A 21,998-nucleotide genomic window follows, 5' to 3' on the forward strand; every position below is an offset into this window, starting at 1 on the left:
AGAGGAACTAATGTTTTCTGAAACCGCGCCCTCTATGTAAACTTTGATAGTGGCTGTTGAAGAACACACAATAAATAATACAGTGGCATATATAGACATTTTTCCCAGAATGTTCTTGCGACCCAGTACCATGGCCCGGTACTTGGTCGCGACCCATGGGTTGGGGACCTCTGTGCTAGATTGCTTTGCTAGATAACATTGTTGTGCTATGCTCCCTGTGTTGCTTTGATACATCGGTAAATAAGTTTCAATTTGATTTAAGTTATGAGTCGCAAAGTCTTCATTAAGCGACTATACATTATTTAAGGCAGTTCTATTCATTAGGATATTGATATAGGAACCGGTGTTAAATAAATTTAATTCATAAGGTTTCCCCCTTTAAACCGGTATAAAATTTTATGTATCATCCCTCATAACCGTCATATGTCCATATACCGTGGCAAGCCTACTGGCAACTTCGCAGAAGAAATGTGGTCGCATTGTAAAAAATTGACAGAAGAACTTATGGCTATGTTTAATAGTGAAAGTAAGAGCATTTCCACAAGCACAATGCATTGAGAACTTACAGGATTGGGACTAAACAGTTGTGTGGCCACAAGAAAGTGAGTGAGGCTAATCTGAAAAAAAATTTTTACTTCAATTTGCTAGGGAGAATAAATATTAGACTGTGGAGCAATGGAAAAAAGGTCATGTGGTCTGATGAGTACAGAATTACCCTATTCCAAAGCAATAAGTGGTTTTACCCTATTCCAAAGCTATGCACCGTTCATGCATAGTGCTTATTGTACAAGCCTCTGAAGGCAGTGTTATGGTCTGGGCTTGCTTCATTTGGTCAGATCTAGGCTCAGTAACATTGTGTGGCAATAAAATGAAGTCAGCTGAGTACCTGGTGGACTCAATGACCAGATTATCCCATCAATGGATTTTTTATTCCCTGCTGGCACAGGCATATTCCGGGATGACTATGCCTAGAGTCATCAGGCTCAAATTGAGAAAGAGTGATTCAGGGAGCACAAGGAATCATTTTCACACATGAACTGGCAAACACAGAATCCTGACCTTAACCCCACTTAAATTCTTTGGGATGTGCTGGACACTTTACGTGGTTCGACTCCCCCATCCTCAATACAAGATCTCAACTCTGGATGGAATGTTGTGATGTATAATTTTTTCAAAACAACGCCACAACGATGTGCGCCGTAATCAAACCTAAAGGCGGAGCAACAGAATATTACAGTGTGTGACTTTTTTTGGCCACGCTGTGTATAATAAATGTTGAATACTCTGGACATATGAACATGCATATATATGCTTTTGTCAAGGAATATAAGCACAAGCTTATGCTTGAATATGTAATGAACCGATGTCTGTATCCGTACTACTCTCTCTCCATGACTTCATGTTTGTCCTTTTTACAAAATTATTAAACATGTACATTAAACTTACTAAATAATGCACTATAAAGAACATTAAACAGCGATAAACTAAATAAAAGTGATTTCGTTGAGACAGGTGTTAGGTCACTGACACACTGGATTTTAGTCGTTGGTGATTCAAAACCAGACAATTACAGGAAGTCAAGATGATTTGTAATTTTAGAGTGAACGTAGGGGTAATGTTATGTAGCTAATTTGCTTGTTTTTCCTCCATGTGTTCCAGGCAACAGTAAGTAAACACATGAGGCAATGACTGTTATTACTACTATGAGCAGCTCCTCTGTTTTTTTACTAGCCAAAGCAATCATACACGTGCCTTGTTTTATACTGGCTCACAAGACAAAGTGTCCTGAATTCACAGGTCAAAGTTCACCAAGAAAAATCAGTACAAAAGTAACTGCTCCCGCAAAAAACTCATCATACACGTCCTGCATCCTTTCCCTTCAGTGAACTGGCTTTTCTGCTGGGTGAGTACTAGCAAAACAAGATTTCAGGTGTCTCCTTCATCACCACAGAAGATGGTCAAGAATCATACAGCTAAAGTGTAATGTTGACACATGCAGACGGAGCCTGTTTACAGAGACACTGCTTTCATCTACAACTGAAGGTTTGCATTAACCTCCTCCTGAGAGATGTACAGCTGGTTGTGTTTACCTTAGGCAACTCCATGAAGCTGGGTCGAGCTGTGGATATAAGCCCCAAGGTTTTGAGCGAGCAGTTCACCAGCTGAGACAGGATATCGCAGGCTGCTTCTGCAGACTCAGTGCTACTGTCCACCTGAGAGGTCCAAAAACATGCACACACACTGTTGAAATGTGAGATCATATCTTTGTACTAGAAAGTCACTTCACCACAGCTTACACAAATATCTAATGTGTTAGGAACTACCCTAAGACATGCCCTTACCTTGAAGCTGACATACTGAAGGTGGTTGGAGTGTCTCTTGATGATTTGCTTGATGAGGTCTGGGTGTGTGGCCTTCAAGTAAGAGCTGGCAGGCTGGTTGAGCTCAAACTCGAAGCACCTCCAGAGCTCAGGCATGTGAAAAGCTTGGTTCCAGCCCCTGCACACCTGTGAGGCAAAAGCCCGATCCAGTAAGGGCAGATACTGGAAAATCTGCAGCAGGATCTCCTGAGGCAGGCAGCCCCAGTCTACAGTGCTTTCTGGGTTGTAGTGCCCTTGCTCCTGCACAAGTTCCTCTGAACCCTTTTGACGAAGCTTTTTGCAGTTTTCAGGGACACCAGGGCTTGGGCCTCCTCCATCCTCCTGTTTATCTCTTCTCTTCTGCCCTCTTTTCATTCTAGGAGAAGAGCAGGTAAATGTTGAATGAGGCTTATAATATAGTACAAGAACATTTGCTAATATGATTTTATACTACAGTTACTTCTGGTCCACTAATTTGATTAGACAAGCAGCATTTGAAAAAAGTGCTGGCATTTAGCACAACCACACTGGTACATTTCACTCTTTGTATTACTCTGTCGGTGTTTGCTACATAAAATTATAATTCTGGCAATAGTTTATTACAGTGAAACCATTACTTAACTTACTACAGGCTGTCAAGTCAGTCTGTGCATTGCACAGACTGACTGAACATGCAACGTTCTATCCAGATGTGGTTTCTTTGGAAACGATTTTATTACATACCAAAAATAAACAAAATATTTGGCCATATTGTGTCCGATATGTCAGTCATTCTATATTAATTTCTTGTTTATAAAACTGTTTTATAAAAGCATAATTAAGCAACATCATACCCAAAATTTTACTGCTGTACTGAAGATCAGTATGGCTGTATAAGGATTTCGAGTAGGTTTTCTTCTTCTTTTATTTTTATAGATTGTTGCTGCCAAAAATGATTGATTTTGCTGGGGAGTTTTTTGGGTTTTTTTGCGGAAAACTACTTAAATTCTTCTTTTATACTACTACCAGTGAAGACATATGTAATCACTTTTTGTCATTAAAAAGTATACCACAGACAATATTCAGTAAACATTTTTATTGCTTTTCTGACCTCAACAAAGTTCTATTGGGCTCTCTAATATATAAAAAGAGAATATTGAAAATAACAGAACATTTCCATTTCAATTCAAATTTAGCACCAAATAAAAATCAGTGAAATTCATTAACATAAAATGTAAAAACCTAGTTTTAATTTTAAAATGCCCATTGTTTATGTAGTACTTTATCTGTACACTTTGCAATTTAACAGAACACAAGGTATTAACTTAACGGAATGCAAACAATGCATCATATTAACAGGATTCAACCTATGCATCGACTTAAGCAAACAATGCATCCATTTTACAGAACGCAAACAATGCATCAACACAGAACACATAACTAAAGGTTTTCTGAAAACAAACTTAAATTTCTTATATCCAGATTGCTGTATAAAACATGCACGTGAAACTATAGCTCAATAAGATCCAAGTCCACTTAATCATCTACCCTCTCTCAAAAGCTCTACTGTGTAGCTGTTTGTTGTGGTACATGTCAACCAAGGCTCTGAGATTCTGGTTAGTAGTTGACCTCCTTTGGCTTGACAACACCAGCTTATAGATGCTGTTGCTTCTTTCAGTATCAGCTGAGATTGAGACAGCATCTTTCTATCGTTTAACCAAGGTACTCTCATGTAGGCCATCCCAGAACACATCCAAATCCACCACTCCAGATGTTGAAGCACTGAGTGCCCCAGACTTGCAAAAAATATTCAACTAGGCTGTGATATTTCTCTATGGCTGTGATATTGATTTATGATGATGAACTGTTAAATTGTGTTTGTGTGTTGTTAAAGGAAGGCTATGATAGATCAACAAGGAAGAATGTTACTTATGTTTTAGCTTGTACAGGAATTTGTATTTGATTTAGGCCTACCGCCATTTGAATCTCTATGAACTCTGTGTAGAGTCCAAAGTACTCAGAGTGGTACTGTACTGCTGAAAACCATGCTTTCTAGCATGTCCTACCCAGATTTGGAGCCATGGTGGCTTTCTTTCCTGCTGGCTGTCTTTTACATGAGCCAGTCTGGTTAAACATTTGGGACCAACTTAGCATAAAACCATTCAACTGGTGAAATGGTTTGCAAAAGGCACTGCTGATAAGGTTCGTGATGTGAGCCATGCACGTTATCTGCCGGGGGTTCGGGAATAGTGACTGAAGTGCAGCAACAAAAGTCTTTTTCATGTATGCAGCATGATCAGTGTCAAACACAATGACGTGTTGATTAGCAATGCTGTAGTCTTGTAGACAATTAACGACAACCATGGATACAGTGGAATGATTGCACTTCTCAAGGAAAATGTCTGCAAGGTAAGCTAAAATCCTAGTGGCGCCAGGAGAATATTCAGCACACATCTCCCCTCTATATCTGGGGTTTCATCAAAAATCACAGCAACAGGTTTTCCTGCAAGATGCAGTTTCAGCTCCTCTTTTTCCTTCTCATATAGTGTTCACAAATACCGCTCTTGAAACTGGGATGGCTCCTCCATTGATTACTTTGTCCTTGAGAAATTTCCTCATTACGGGATTGCCACTCTTACTGAGTGGAATGTTAAGTGCAGTGCAGGTGTTGACCCAGACTTCACAAATCTTTAAAAAATAAATAATTTAAAGTCGCCTCAAAATCATAATACTAAGCCACAGAAGATTTGGGATTCTGTTTTGTGGAGCAATGAAACAAAACTGTAACTTTTCAGCACAATGGACCAGCGGTATATCTGGAGGAAGAAGAATGAAGAAATAACACTCAGTCCACAGTCAAGCATGGTGGAGGCTCGGTGATACTCTGGGGCTGCGATGCATCATCTGGCACTGAAAACCTGCAGCATGTGGAAGGCAAGATGGAGTCATTGAAGTATCAGGAAATCCAATGAGAAAACGTCTTGCCTTCTGTGGGGAAGCTGAAGCTTGGGCGTCATTGGACCTTCCAACAGGACAATGATCCCAAGCATACCTCAAATTACACCAAGGCTTGGTTGCAGAAGAAATCCTGCAAGATTCTACAGGGCCATCACAGTCACCTGACTTGTACCCCATAGAAAATCTCTGGTGGAATTTGAAGGCAGCCGTTGCAGCACGCAAACCCAAGAATATTACTGAACTGGAGGCCATTGCTCATGAGGAATGGGCGAAGATTCCTCAGGAGCGCTGCCAGAAGCTCTGCATCTCGTTTGCAGCAGGTCATAACATCAAAAGGGTGCTCTACTAAGTAGTCAAGATGGTTGCAATTAAGGGGTTGAGTAACTATTTCAATTGATTTTGTTTGATTTGTTCATTGCAAACAGCTGAAAGTCTGTACATTTTGACAGTAAACCTGATTTGCAATGGGGGTTGAATAATATTGATTGCAACTGTATACTACTTGTGATGGTGACATCTTGCTCTCAGATGCACTAAACAATTTTCATGCATGTTTCGAAGCACAAAACAACATGCCAGCAACGAAGACCACCCCAACTCCCTCCGACTACTTTGTCTGTCTGCAGAAGACATCAGGAAGACTCTGTTCAGAGTTAACCCAAGGAACGCTGCAGGTCTTGCCTGAATGACTACAGGCCGGTTGCGCTCACGCCTATCATTATGTAATGCTTTGAGTGGCTAGACATAAAACACACAAAGAGCAATCTTCTGGACCACTTCAGTATGCCTATTGTCCCAACTGATCAACAGGAGACACCACATCTGCTACAATCAACCTTTCTATGACAAATCTGGACAAAAATGATAACTATATAAGGATGCTGCTACTAGACTTCAGTTCAGCATTCAATGCAATCATCCTACAGAAATTGATAAAGCTGAGCCTGCTGGTTCTGACCACCTCCCTCTGCAACTGGATTCTGGATTTTTGACAGGGAGACCCCAGTTCGTCAGCGACTCTACCTCCAGCAACACCACACTGAACACCAGTGTACCCCAGGGCTGTGTGCTCAGTCCACTGCATCTCATACTGCTGACTCATGACTGTGCTATAAAAGTACAGTTCAAATCACATTATCAAGTTTGCTGATGACACTACAGTTGTGGGTCTCATCAACACTCCAGTGAATGCTAGCATTTTTGTCTGCCAGATTCTGCTCTCCGGATTATTTTTGATTTTCTTTGATACATACTATTTGAATTTTGATACATACTATACTATTATTTAGTGGCCTGTTGTAGGAGTGACCTTAGGAAATTAGGTCCCATGCTTCATATGGAATATTGACTGTTTAGTTTGTTTGAATATTATGCTACACCTCCACTAGATCAACTTGAGCCCTCTGCCGTACACTTATATTGCTACGTTTTCCTCTCATTTCCGCTCGTTTGACTGGACTATCCCGGCATGAATGAACATTGCTGTACTCACCGATGGTTTTTAGAATTTTATCCATCACATTTCATAAACGATGTTTCAGCTGGAGTAGACACTGACTCAATGGTTGAAGCTTTCGAGAAATCCTCTATTGTCACTCTTGATAAATGTCACTCCGCTTAAACCAAGGAGAATTAAGAGTGTGGAAAAGCGGAGGAAAGTGGGGAAAAAAATGCAACTTCAGGTAGGGCTGCACAATTACTCAAATATCAAACTCTTCATTAAGCAACTATACATTATTTAAGGCAGTTCTATTCATTAGGAGATTGATATAGGAACCGATGTTAAGTATATTTCATTCATTTGTTTTCTCCCTTTAAACAGGTCAAAATTTTCATACCGGAATCATCCCTCATAACCGGTATGACCAAAATTTCCATGAAAATTCAACTGTTACCAGCTGTGCACTTGGGAACTATGGCAATCACGAAAACTCATCTGGATTGGGATTTTTAAGTGATTCAGCATAATATATTCCTTTTACAAATCAGCTGACCAAAGTCCACATGGCTGACATTTTCACTGTTCATGCTACTTAGTGATGAGCAGGAGAGAGGAGGAGAAAACAGGTTAACAGGCTAAAAAATCTTTGTTAATTTTTTTCTCTTGTCTAATGTTAGCCAAGTTGCACATATATTTATTTCACATTAATGAACTCAAAATATTCTACATTTACCATGATCGAATATAAGAGAACATGAGATGGGGAAAGGGGGCACGTCTGCCCAGTGTTATTCCCAATTCACATGAATTAAGTCTGATTAAATCGATAACAATCACTGGATATTGTATTAATATTGTGTTACAGTTACAGATTAGCCTCAAACCTATTAAAGCATTTAATAATATAAATCAGTGCTTTAATGGCATGATTTCCACAGATACTGATAACCTCTGGGAATTTAAGGATAGGCTGATTTTATTGACATTTGTTGGTTTAGCAAGTGGCTAAGTGGGACTACGGAAGTTGTCGTGGACATTAAATGTCATCATGGTGAACAGCAAAACTCATCTACTACAGCCTCGTTGTGTTTATACTCGCACTCTTGCAAACTATTCCAACTCAAACTTTCCAACTTGTAGATTTATCAATTTACAGTATTTTTCAATTGTTCTGTTTTTGTGATGCTAACTTCCAGGTTGGCCTACAAAATATGTCATCCTTCAGCACTTTATGTATATGATTTGCAGTCAAAATGTAGTTCACATTTGCACAGTTCGGGTAAGTAAAATAAAGTGTCTGACAAATAAAACCTATGATGTTTGGTGATGCCACACCGACACAGTCATTAACATTTTTGTGTTAACTACAATGTTTGGCAGAGGTAGAAAACATGAGGAGAAAGGATGAAAAAGACATTCCATGGTTTCTGACCAAAAAGAAGCCCAGCCTACCTGCTGTTGACAATGACAGCAGTCAGTGTAAGAAGGGGGAGAGAATGAGGGAGATCTGTTTTTATTAAATAATCTCAACCTGTTTTGTATATATTTCAGTGTTTTCCCTACCTTAGAAAGGCTAAGGCACAGCAATAAAAAAAAAAAAAAAAAAAAAAAAAAAAAAAAGTGTGTTTTTGCAGAGCACCTAAAGAAATAGCTAACATCCATAGATATTCATGTAATTAATTACTTTGTTACATTAGTCAGCAAAGCTAGTTAGTTGATGATACATAAGGATACCTCAACTTAACTAACATTAGTACAACCCCTGGCAAAAATTTCGAAATCACCAGAATTTGAGGATGTTCATCTGGTATATGAGACAACGTTAGTGACACATTCTATATTATGGTCATTGTTAGGACTGCACAATTAATTGAATACTGAACCCGATTACGATTTTGAATGCCCATGATTACATGATTACATATGCCCAAGATATGATCAACTGCGATATTGACACATTTAAAGTTCGTCCTCCGCTCATAGGAAGCTGTGCTGCGGATCAAATCAAGCGCTTACTAAACTTACAGCCAATCACCATAGAGTGGCGCAGGGATGACGTCATTTTATAACACCAAAACCCGGAAACGAGTTAGCATTTTAGCCCTTCCGGGTTCCATCGTCCCAAGGTCAATGGGTTTTTTTGAATGTGATTCTATGACATAAAATACGCCAGTAAAACCCCACTCATTATATATTTTTTAAAAAGCTTTTACCTGTATTGAAAAAGGTGGTTGCTATCATGTTGCTAAATGGGACTATACAGGTTGTCGTGGACATTAAACATCATCACGCCAAACAGGAAAAGTCTTTGCACATAAACTGGTTCAGGTATGCGGTGTACAATTCTCAAAAAAAAAAACAGTGGATGAAGATTCATCCACAGAGTAAATCTGTATTATGGAAAATGATTTAAATCAAGTTTGGAAAAGTTTGTCGGAAGCTTGGTGATGGTGACGTTGAAGTCGAGTGACCGTGATGTAGTTCCTTTATAGCATACGGTTAGCTGTTTATTTCTGGCGATTGTATTTAGGCTTTTATTAACATAAAAGTTGTGTTCATTTGTGAAAATGATCTTGATGGACAGAACGTGTTAGTGTTGTAAACTTTTGTAGATCACAGAGATTATTTTTTGCAATAATCCAAAAGTCTATGTGAAAATCCTGTTGGGTTTTTGTCGAGGGAACCGGTGTGATGATCCCTTCGGGTTCCGGTACAAAATGACATCGTCCCTGCACCACTCTACTGTGTGATTTGTCTGCGTCTCTCCTCCTGTAAACCAGTCCAATTTGATGTAAAGATTTGTACATTAACAAGAATGTAGCACAACATGGAGGTGAAAGCAGCGGTCTGTTTATTCAAATGTGAAAGTGGAATAAAAATATGTTGTCCCTAAAATCAATGAATAATAGTGATCTCAATATTGATCAAAATAATCATGAATATCATTTTAGCCATAATCTAAACGGTATTAAGGTTAACAATTAATTGATTAATTGATCATTCATATAAATGACGATTGATCATGGGAATTTGGGTAAACTGACATCCCTTGACCTTCCCTTTTTGTTTATACTTGCACCAAATGCTGGCACGGCAGACTAGGAACAACCAATATCTTTTGCCCACTCTGTGTTGGATTTCTTTCTTGAAGGAGTTTTTATAATCCTTTCCACTGTTTCAATTGACAGCTCTCTTGTTGGGTCCATGTTTCTTTGCAAAAAGTCCATGGTTGAGGTCTGTAAGCACTCTCTTTTAACTGCAGACTAATTTGCATTTTTAGATTTGTGCTGCTATTTGTGTTAGAATACCAGCACAAATCTAAACCTGTTTTTTGCAAATTACAAGGTGATTCCATAATTTTCCCTACTTAATCTGAAAAAAAATGCCATTAATTAAAATAAATTCATTTAACTTGTTTGAGGGATGTTTCACAAAGCCAGAATGTTCAGCTATTAAACAAAAATGGTTTGTGTCATACCTGTGATTTGCTTATTTGTAAAAAATGATAAGTAAAAAATCCGTGTGAACACCCTAAGTGTGGTGATTCCATATTAGGGGAGGTATCTAATGTGGCTTGGTAGCTAAACAAAGGTAGGCTGTGTTCACATGTTCACATCTTTTTCTGATGAAACCTGCTTTTCAATGTGTTTTTTCATATTACAAAAAACTCTGTTCCAAAATGCAGTTGAGAGCTTCCCAAAAGCAGCTCACGGCATTTTTGAAAACACAGTGTACTCCATAGGATTATTATGTAAAACAGGTGCTGACATTGTGTGTGAACACAGCCTCAGGCAGCGTCTTCTCCAAATACTTGCGAGTTGTGTGGCATTTCCTGACACAAATAGTTTTCTCCCCTGTTCCTGCAGTGTAAGTGAGAGAAGCAGTCGCACACAGTGATGTCCTCGTCTATACATTCACATTGTGTGAATTGTCCTGCCTGCCTACAAAATTTGCATTTCATTTTTGTAAAAAATTGTAACATATTTTGCCATAACTTGTGAATTATTTATTACTTATGTGTGAATATAAGTTGGCTGAAACGTAATTTAAAGATGATACATATATTTTTAATTGGTCCACATATATTTTCATTAAATCTCAAACATATGATGAAACAAATATATTTTTAACTATAAGTACAAGTGTTGTCAGCTTTCTTTCACTATGATAAAGATAAAGCTTGAAAACAATGTGGGAAAAAACCCTTAAATTTACTTCAAAAAATTTTATTTAATCTAATGTTGATGTAACTTACATTGCCAGAAGTTGAAAATCTGATCCTTTTTTTGTGTCATTTTTAATGATAGTGTTATTGCAAATTGTTATCAATTAAAATGTTTGCATTTTTGTATTAAATGATAATTACTGTTTTTAATGTCCAGAGACGCATGGCTTATTTTATTTTATGTAAATAATTAAACAAGGGATCAACAAAAACATGGATTGTGCGCTGGTAATTTTTATACAGACTGCTGGTTTTATCTATGGTTATTGATGCAAGAATATATGAATATGTAAAATAACTGATGAAAATTGAGGTTAAGGGAACATCAAAAGGGACCGTTAGGGGAACATTAAAAATCAACGTTGTATTTCCATAAAGAAAACTTTCCTGGTTAACCAAAAACAAACCTTAAAAATATATGTTCTGGCAACCAAAAACTGTTAGCTGGGGTGGGGATGTAATACACTTCTAAACAGGCTGTAAACACACACTTTTTCCTAAATAGTTTGTCACCGATGTCGTCAAATGGTTTTGTATTTTTATCTATATGATGGTAAATGCAGAACAGCTATAAGAAAATTACAGATTCACTTGCAGTAAATTTAATGCTGCAAACAACTTGAGAAGCAGCTTGTAATTTCATTTCGCAGACGACAAGCACCCCCTATATTATAGTCATTTCGCAGACGACCACGCCCCCTATATTATAGCCATTTCACAGACGACCGCGCCCCCTATATTATAGTCATTTCAGACAACCACGCCCCCTATATTATAGCCATTTAGCAGACGACCACGCCCCCATATTATAGCCATTTCACAGACGACCGCGCCCCCTATATTATAGTCATTTCACAATTTCACAGACGACCACGCCCCCTATATTATAGTCATTTCACAGACAACCACGCCCCCTATATTATAGCCATTTCGCAGACGACCACGCCCCCTATATTATAGCCATTTCACAGATGACCACGCCCCCTATATTATAGCCATTTCACAGACGACCGCGCCCCCTATATTATAGCCATTTCGCAGACGACCACGCCCCCTATATTATAGCCATTTCACAGATGACCACGCCCCCTATATTATAGCCATTTCGCAGACGACCACGCCCCCTACATTATAGCCATTTCACAGACGACCACGCCCCCTATATTATAGCCATTTCGCAGACGACCACGCCCCCTACATTAACCATTTCGCAGACGACCACGCCCCCTATATTATAGTCTTTTTAATAAGGCTAACTTCCACCGTGGCATATAAAGACCGTTAATTAAAAATAAGCATTTTTGCTCAACAAGGAAAAGCCAAACCACTTCAGTTTGTTGCACTAAACCAACCACTTCATGCGTTAGTCTGTTATAAATTCAATAACAGACGTACATCCGCATTATTTTCCCCACCGATTTATGTGCATTTATGAATTACTAGTCAATTCCAGTGCAGAAGGCGTTTTGTCGGAATTCGTGTGGAGATAAAGAACACCATCTTCCAACTTCCCAATATATACAGCAATTACTGCACAACGCAAATCAGTCCGTAAATCAACGTAATGACCTCAATAATTATACCTAAATTCATAATAATGTTTAGAGCAGACGGTGGTAGCGCTCTCCTCCCACCTGGTTTATGGTTAAGTCGCAAGGAGAGAGGCGATCAGTGATGACATCAGCCCGGGACTGCACTTGAATACTTCATCCGAGCGGGCCAACTGACCACCACCATTTGCTCTCAGTCGGAGGGTTCGGAGCAGTGAGATCGACGAATTAAACACGCCGTTTTGGTGTAGACTGAGCCTTTATTTTTCTCTCTACGATCTTGTGACCTATTTACTTTGCTGATCCGGTCGCAGAGCTCCCAAATCGCTGAAAATGGCGATGTGTTGTGCTTTTTCGAAAGCAATGCACTATGGGTAAATACTTCAGTGTTACACTAGGGGGCAGACTCTCAGTTTACAACGCTTTCTTCCCAAGCGTTCACCAGATGTGACGGAGAGGGTAAGATTTAACTGCACTGAGTGACAGCAAAGTTCTGAGCTCTAGTGGATAAATCACAAATTACTTTATAGTTAGTCTTTCACACGCTAAAGTGTCTTGTCAGACTTCGTTCATATTTACTACAGGCATGCCAGCTAAATAAAAGAAAGCCAAAGATTCACTGCCCTTAAAAAATCCTACAGGAATCCTGCCGGAATATTGTGCAGATATCCTACAGGGTTTTCAGCTCATTTTCATGTAGAAATACCTGCAGGAATTCTATGAAGAAGAAAAAAATGCAGGAATTATGTCCATCCATCCATCCATCTTCTACCACTTATCCTTCCTTCAGGTTCACGGGGAACCTGGAGCCTATCCCAGGGAGCATTGAGCACAAGGCGGGGTACACCCTGGACAGGGTGCCAATCCATCACAGGGCACACAATCACATACACACTCACACACTACGGACACTTTGGACATACCATGCATGTCTTTGGACTGGGGGAGGAAACCAGAGTACCTGGAGGAAACCCCCACAGCACAGGGAGAACATGCAAACTCCACACACATGGCCACAAAGGGAATCGAACCCCCGACCCTGGAGGTGTACGTGCTAACCACTAAGCCACCATGCGCCCGGAATCATGTCCTGCAGGTTTATTTAAAACACAAACTTCCTGCAGAACTATTGTGTAGGATAGATCTGAAATTCTGCAGAATATGGCGAGGGTTTATATCCTGCAGGACACATACAGGAGAAATAACCTCACAACAAAATCAAAGTGTTTTCATAAATGATTTTTTTTATTATGTCGCAAAATGACTGATGCAATCTGTAAAGTTTCCAAGCCGCAGTGCAATACACACCTAAAAAAAAATAGAATTAAAAAAGGTATGGAATTTTTTGTCAATAATAATATTAACCAGGGCGCACGGTGGCTTAGTGTTAGCACGTTAGCCTCACACCTCCAGGGTCAGGGGTTCGATTCCCACCGTGGCCCTGTGTGTGCGGAGTTTGCATGTTCTCCCCGTGCTGCGGGGGTTTCCTCCGGGTACTCTGGTTTCTTCCCCCAGTCCAAAGACGTGCATGGTAGGCTGATTGGCGTGTCTAAAGTGTCCGTAGTGTATGAATGGGTGTGTGAGTGTGTATGTGATTGTGCCCTGCGATGGACTGGCACCCTGTCCAGGGCGTACCCCGCCTTGTGCCCCATGCTCCCTGGGATAGGCTCCAGGTTCCCCGTGACCCTGAAGAAGGAGTAAGCGGTAGAAGATGGATGGATGGATAATATTACCCATACAAAAAAAACTACATGAATCCTGCAGATATCCTACAGGGTTTTCAGCTAATTGTCCTGTACAAATACCTGCAGGAATTCTATGAAGGAAAAAAAATTTCCTGCAGGAATTATATCCTTCAGGTTTATTTAAAACACACACTTCCTGGAATTCTGCAGCATATGGTGAGTGTATCCTGTAGGACACATACGGGGGAAATAACTTCACAACAAAAGCAAAGTATTTTCATAAATGATTTTTTAAATTATGTTGCATAATTAATTATGTAATCTATAAAGTTTCTAAGCCACAGTGCAATACACAGCTAAAAAAAAAATTTAAAAAGGTAAGAAATTGTTTTGTAAATTATAATATTACCCTTACAAAAAAAACCCTACAGGAATCCTGCAGGAATATTGTGCAGATATCCTACAGGATTTTCAGCTCATTTTCTTGTAGAAATATCTGCAGGAATTCTATGGTCATCATCCATAGAATGATCATGGTCATCATCAATGGACATACGCCAACGTGCCAAGAGTGGTCGATAGTCTGTGATGATAGTAAATGAAGCAAATCCAATATAATGTCTGAATCTGTCTTACTGCCCACACAGTGGTCCACAGCTCACGATCACAGGTGGACCAATGTCTCTGTGTGAGGTTCAATACCCGGCTAGCATAAGCTACCACATGCTCAAGTCCATCTTTGTCCTGGGCAAGCACAGCACCAACAGTCCGTTTAGAGGCATCACTGTAGATTTTAAAAGGCACATTGAAGTCAAGCAATATCATGATAGGAGCAGATGATAACACTACTTTCAAATGGTTGAATGACGCGTCACATTCGGCAGTTCTTTCCAACAAGCTGGTTAAGTGAGCAGAAAAGTCCTTGACAAATCGTTGATAATAAGAACATTGTCCCACAAATTCCCTGACCTCAGAAGGAGCCATCTCCTACTCCCCTCCATTAGGAAACATGAAACGCATGCCATGTTTCCTTGGTTCCTCCTTAGATCTGTGGGGGCTGGGGCTGCGACTTGCAGGGGATGAGTCTTTATGATCACCAAATTCCATAAATTGCTTATGCTCATCTCTGTGCTGAAACGTTTTTCTCTCTGGTGAACGGCCTCTCCGTGCTCCATCAAAGATCAGTGACCGCCATCCGTGGCCCCCACACAGCATTGGCACATGTCACCTGACTCATTAGTGTGAGCACCATTAACAGTCATGTAATCCATTTTCATTGCCTCTCTAGCATTATCACACTGATCTGCAATTATTACAGCCTCCTCCAAATCTGTCGCCCCTTGTTCATGGCATTTTGCTCTGAGCAAATGGTTTGGGTCTGTTTTGCTCCATCTGGGGCAGGACGGCTTGCCATCATTGATGGAACAATGAATTCTGAATTGTACTAGTGAATTCTACAGGAAAATGTTAGGACATCTGTCCATGAACTGAATCTCAAGAGAAAGTGGGTCATGCAGCAAGACAACAACCCTAAGCACACGAGTCATTCTACCAAAGAACGGTTAAAGAGAAATAAAGTTAATGTTTTGGAATGGCCAAGGCAAAATCCTGATCTTAATCCAATGGAAATGTTGTGGAAGGAGTTCATGTGAGGAAACTCACCAACATCCCAGACTTGAAGTTGTTCTGTACTGAGGAACGGGCTAAAATTCCTCCAAGATAATCTGCAGGACTGATCAACAGTTACCAGGATAATTTATTTGCAGTTATTGCTGCACAAGGGTTCACACCAGATAGTGAAAGCAAAGGTTCACATGCTTTTGCCACTCAAAAAATACTGTATATAATATTGGATAATTTTCCTCAATAAATAAATGACAGAGTATATTATTTTTGTTTCATTTGTGTGATTGGGTTCTCTTTATCTACTTTTATGAATTTTGTGAAAATCTTAGGTCATATTTATGCAGAAATATAGAAAATTCTAAATTGTTCTGTACAGCCCATAGAAATTGTTGGCTTTTTTTGACATGTTTGGACAAGCAAACATTTCATCCTCTTTTAATTTTGTAGTAATTTTCACAATTTAAACTAGCAAAAAAAAAAAAAAAAAAAACCCTCCAGATCAGTCACACCCTTACATATATATCACACCTTCAAATCCATAAAATTAGAATCAGGTGTTCAAGATTGGGTGCCAGTGATCAGAACCTGCTTAGGGAGTGCAGGTGGAACCGATCTTATTTTATACCCCTCTCATCTCTAGAGTCTGGTGTTCCCTTTGCTATTGAGGTGTGTGGTGCCATCATGCCAAGATCTAAAGAGTTCTATAAGGCCTTCAGAAAAAAAGGTTGTGGATGCCTATGAGTCTGGCAAGGGATTTAAAAAGATCTCCAAATTATCTGAAATACATCATTCCACTCTAAGGAAAATAATCTACAAATGACACAGATTTCAAATGACTGCCAATTTGTCCAGGACCGGCCGTCCCAGCAAATTCAGCCCAAGAGCAGACTGAAGTGAAAAGAAGTCTCTAAGAACCCTACAATTTCATCACAGGATCTGGTATTACGTCTTGCAACTGTTGGTGTCAACGTACATGCTTCTGCAAACAGAAAGAGATTGCACAAATTTCAACTGCATGGGAGACGCGCCAAGAAAAAGCTTTTGCAAGACTACAGTTTGCCAATGAGCACATAGACAAAGACCAGGCCTTTTGAAATAATGTGCTCTGGACAGAGGAAAGATAAAGTTGTTTGTCCACAGTAACAGCAGACTTTTTTGGTGCAGACCAAAGACAGTTTTTCACAGTGCTGGAAATGTTATGGTTTGGGGTTGCTTCGCTGCCTCAGGGACTGGACAACTTGCATGCTATGAATTTCAACTATGAATTCTGCATAATATCAAAGAGTGCTTTAAGATAATGCGAGGCCATTTGTCCGAAAGTTGAAGTTGAACCGAAAGTGGACCTTTCAACAGGATAATGATCCTAAGAACACTAGAAAATCCACCAAGGAATGGCTCAAAATGAAGAAATGGATGGTTATGGAATGGCCTAGTCAAAGCTCCGAATTGAATCCCATGTAAATGTTTAGGGGATTTTAAACAGGTAGTACATGCTAGAAAACCCTCAAACATCTTGAAACTGAAAGAATATTGCATGGAATACTGGTCAAAAATTCCAGGAAGACTGGTGGACAATTATGCAAAACACCTACAAGAAGTTAATTCTGCTAAAGGGGGCAATACTAGCTTCTGAGGCCAAGGGAGTCTTTTATTCCACAGAAGAATATCACATCTATTGATATTTCTGTTGAATAAATGATTGAAAAACTATTTTTCTTGTGGTTTTTGTTCAAGTATATCAACTTCATTAATAAGCACTGTTTCAAAGATGATCAAATGTTTGCTTGTCCAAATATATACTAATTTTTTTCATAATAAGTTTGCAATATGAATAGAAGTGTGATGCCGTGGACAACTTCTTGTTTACATTTTACTGTCATTGTTGCAGACCTCTGACTTTATGCAACATTCACATATAGACTATAAATTAAAAAAAAGTTTCAGTACCTCTGGCCCTAGACCATCTATTCTTAAAACAACATTTTAACAGTCCTGTGCTGTTGACACAAGGGGATGCCTACAGTAAACCCTCATGGTAGCTCCAAAGGGCAAAACTTCTGTGGGCCCATGGGCTAACCCACAGGAGGGCCCAGGTAGGATTAGTGTGGGTTTGCCCTGCCCACACTGGCCCTCAGTAAACCCACACCTACCCACAGTAGGCACGCATGGGTATATTTGCTGGGATATTTTGCATCTCCCAAATAAACCTTTTGTCATTCCACCCCCAAAAAATCTTTGTTGAATCAGTTTTGAATAATAACACTAATTATATTAAACTTTCATTAATAATATTGCTTGATGCATATTTTAGGGACAATTTATACAGAAATTATTAACTAAATGACTCCCACCCCACCCATTATTCACCCATTATCTTTGGCTCCTGACGCAGTCAACTTGAATTAACAGGAAATAATTAAGTCTAATTTTCAGTTTCTTGTGCTTACTCTATAACAGGGGTGTCAAACTTATTTTCACCGAGGGCCACATCAGCATAATGGTTGCCCTCGATGGGTCACATTAAAAGCATGAATGTAACAAAATGCAATGTAATTTAAAATAAATTAAATTACACCTTATTATATTGTTAAATAACTGTTACTGTATTTTTATGTATTCAACTTACAAATATTACATATTCATTTGCACAGATGTAAAAATAAATGTTCATTTTGAAACCCACATTACTTGAATCAGTGTTCAAACTATTTAAGCAAATAAAGAAAAATATTATAAACAAGTTATGATATTAACCCTTCACTTCATTCAGAACTCGTTTTAACACAGTAAAGGGGGGGGGGACTATGGCACAACCAACATGTAATACAGATTACAGAAGTAGCATTTTACAAAAAGAACAACAACAATGAGGTGATGCTGCCTGTCCTTGAACACATCAAGTAGATCCGTCCTCACCCTGAGACACCATCTCACACACATCCTCATTCATAGATCATGTTCTGGAAATAACAAACACAAAACAAAATGCTCCTACTCAGCCATCTTACTTCTGTATGGTATGGCATATCTCCATGCTCTGAGCCCCCCTCCTGCAGGAACAGCTGGAACTGGCGGTGATTCAGGCCACGCGCCCGAATAAAGTTCACTGTTTTCATGACCGTGGTCATATCATCATCCAGCTCCAGAACCTTTCCACACAGAGCTTCTTGATGGATGATGCAGTGATATGTTATCAGGGGCGTGTGACAGTTACTTTTTTGCAATTTGTCCTTCATTAGTCCAACCAAGCCTGTTTTTCCTACACACACCACAGGTGCACCATCTGTAGTTAGTCCCACCAACTTTTCCCACAGCAGTTTATTTTTACTTACGGACTTCTCCACTGCATCAAAAATGTCCTGGCCCGTTGTGGTCCCATGCAGGGCAGCTACATCCAAGAGCTCCTCAGAAACACAGAGGTCCGGCTTCACGCCTCTCATAAAAATGGATAGATGAGCTGTATCCATGTTGTCTGTGCTTTCATCCACAGCTGATAAAAAAGCTAGACAGCTGCGTGTCTCTTCAGCCAGCTGTGTTACTAAATTTCCTTTTTGGAGATTTCTCAATTTCAAATCGCCTTGACGGGACTTTGCTGCAGATGTAGTTCATGTGGCCTTCAGTATGATTTTTTTCTCCTTCGATTCTGAGAAATAAAGTTTTATTCGTATGTTTTGGATAGCGGAAAGGCCTACATTACCCATAATCCTCGACCACCGATTCTCCAATCAGATTGATGCTCACAGCGTCATGTATCGCCGTGATCGGGTTATTATTGGAGTGAATGGACAGCTGGAGCGTCTGCTCTGAGCGTCTCTGACCGCCGCAGACGGGTTTACAGTGGAGTCAATTGAGAATCCAGGGCGTTTCATACAGACGTGGAAGGGTCCCTTTTGCGTCAGTATCAGACGCCTAGGGGCGTGACAAATTGTCAGTATTTTACGAGCAAAAACATTTGTTAAGACAATCATGCACCTATCACGTTCTCGCCAGATAAAATGACGTGGCGGGCCACATTTGGCCTGCGGGCCTTGAGTTTGACACATGTGCTCTATAAACAGTTATAAAATCAATTGGATAGAATATTTTCTGTATTATATTTAACCCTTGTGCATCCTTATGGACATTTTTGTCTTTTTCATTTTTTATTTATTTTTTAATCATTTTGTCTGTCCTAATGCAGGCATATAACAGCATCAATTTCACAAAAGGTGTGTATTTTTATTGGAATTTTAATATTTCACCCTCATTTGCTTTCATAAATCTATTTTAAACTAGGTACACAAAATAGTTACAGTCAGGCCCTTAAGGAAAAAATGCCCCCTTTGAAACCCATTCAAACTGCAATATTTAATCCCTGTGATGTTTAAGAATAAAATCATGCTCTTATTTAATAGGCTCTTATTTTGTTGACAAGTTTTCAAAACATTGATTTAAAAAAAATTTGTAGTAATTTCTCAGGTTTAGCCTCTGGGGAAAATACAGGTGCATCTCTAAAAATGATATATCGTGGAATATCGTGGAAAAGTTCTTTTTTTCTGTAATTTAATTTAAAAAGTGGAATTTTCATATACTCTGTATTCATTACACATAAAGTGAAATATTTAATATTTGTTTCAATCTTGATGATTAAGGCTTATAGCTCGTGGAAATCATTATAATTATAATAATTATAATTGAAGAAATATTAATATATAATATTTCTGTTAGTTTTTTGACATGGACATTTGTGTCCTTTATGGACCTGAGTGATAGTTGTTGTTTTTTTAAAATCTGACACTGCATAAAAAATATGAATGCATCAAAATTAATGTTGTTGTTAATCATTGACATATCAAATTCTGTTTAGCATTTACTATATGGAAAATAATTACTATTTTTATTTTTAAAAATCTGTGGCATGTAGCCTAAACAAACCGGCATTTAAAGGGTTACAATTCTAAAAATGAAGGAATGTTTGGTAATTATGTTTAGAACTGATGCTGGTTTAAAAAAAAAAAAAATCGACGTCAGTGAAAGTGGAAATAATATTAATATATAATATTTTTATGACAGTTTTTGAACATGGTCATTTTTGTCCTCTGTGGACCTACGTGTAACTTTTTTAAATTGACGCATAAGGGTTCATTTCAGTAATAAAAAAATATCTTTTGTGGTCAACTCTGTTACCTCTGTTAGAAAACAACATAAGAAAAAATCTCCAAAGCGACATCACTTCCTCTGGTGGGAAACTGTGGAAAGTAGTGAGGTGTATTATGCTTCTGCTCTCATTATTTTTTACAAAATATTGAGGATACACCAACAGTAGATTCATTATTTATTAAATCTGATAAATTGTGATATTGCAATGAATCATTTAAATTTAAAAAATCAATAATATGATGAAAATCCATAAAGTTCTGTTTTTAACCATGCCATGGGGTATCTGGTTTCAGGTTAGCACACAGAGTTAAAGCAGACAATGTTAGAAAATGTCAACTCTGTTAATGGTTTAAAGAGTTTAATGATAACAGATTTGACAATGAGTAACAGAGTCAAATGTTCCCAATCACATTTAAGCATTTAAGCCAAGTCAACAGACATGGTACAAAGGTTTGGTATAAACAGAGACAAAAGACAACTGAGCGTATACTTTGCAACTTGACTGAATGAGAGTCTCTTAAAAGGAGTAGTGTGTGTGTGAGTGTGTGTGTGTGTTTACTTACATTTACTTACATGTTACATTTGTTGTACAGTCCTCTCTCAAGCTATTGGAACAGCAAGGCCAATTTTGTTGCTGTAGACTTAAGATATTTTGGTTTGAGATCAAAAGATGACTATGAGAAGAGAGTTTAGAATTTCAGCTTTTATTTCCTGGTATTATATGTAGATGTGTTATGCAACATAGAATATAGCACATTATGTATAAGATCACCCAATTTGTAGGCAAGCAAAAATATTGGAACATGTGACTGACAGGTGTTTCTTGTTACCCAGGTGTGTCCTGTTAGGACTGATTGTTTAAACAATAAATAGCTCTGAACATCTACTCTTGGTTTTAGCTGTGAAGACTGCATTTGTTGTTAAAAAGGATAAACCAACATGCAGATCAGAGAGCTGTCTATGGGAGAAAAGCAAGCCATTTTGAAGCTGAGAAAAGAGAGAAAATCAATCAGGCATTACCCAAACATTCGGAAT

General features: G+C 38.8%; 1 protein-coding gene across 2 annotated transcripts in view; it reads right to left on the reverse strand.

Moving 5' to 3' along the window:
- Positions 1 to 12,881, reverse strand: part of fbxl3b (F-box and leucine-rich repeat protein 3b) — a 31,791-nt gene extending 18,910 nt beyond the window's left edge. The window contains exons 1-3 of one of the 2 annotated variants that reach the window (XM_017482398.3): positions 12,547 to 12,881; positions 2,343 to 2,736; positions 2,091 to 2,213 (exon numbers count right to left, since the gene is read on the reverse strand). In XM_017482398.3, the coding sequence (XP_017337887.1) occupies positions 2,091 to 2,213; positions 2,343 to 2,735 (516 nt within the window). In that variant the 5' untranslated portion in view covers position 2,736; positions 12,547 to 12,881. The remainder of the gene's footprint in view (positions 1 to 2,090; positions 2,214 to 2,342; positions 2,737 to 12,546) is intronic. The other variant, XM_017482397.3, reaches the window with a different exon arrangement.
- Between the last annotated feature and the right edge of the window lie 9,117 nt (positions 12,882 to 21,998).

This window comes from Ictalurus punctatus, chromosome 12 (genome assembly GCF_001660625.3).
Source record: "Ictalurus punctatus breed USDA103 chromosome 12, Coco_2.0, whole genome shotgun sequence".
Classification (NCBI taxonomy): Eukaryota; Metazoa; Chordata; class Actinopteri; order Siluriformes; family Ictaluridae; genus Ictalurus; species Ictalurus punctatus.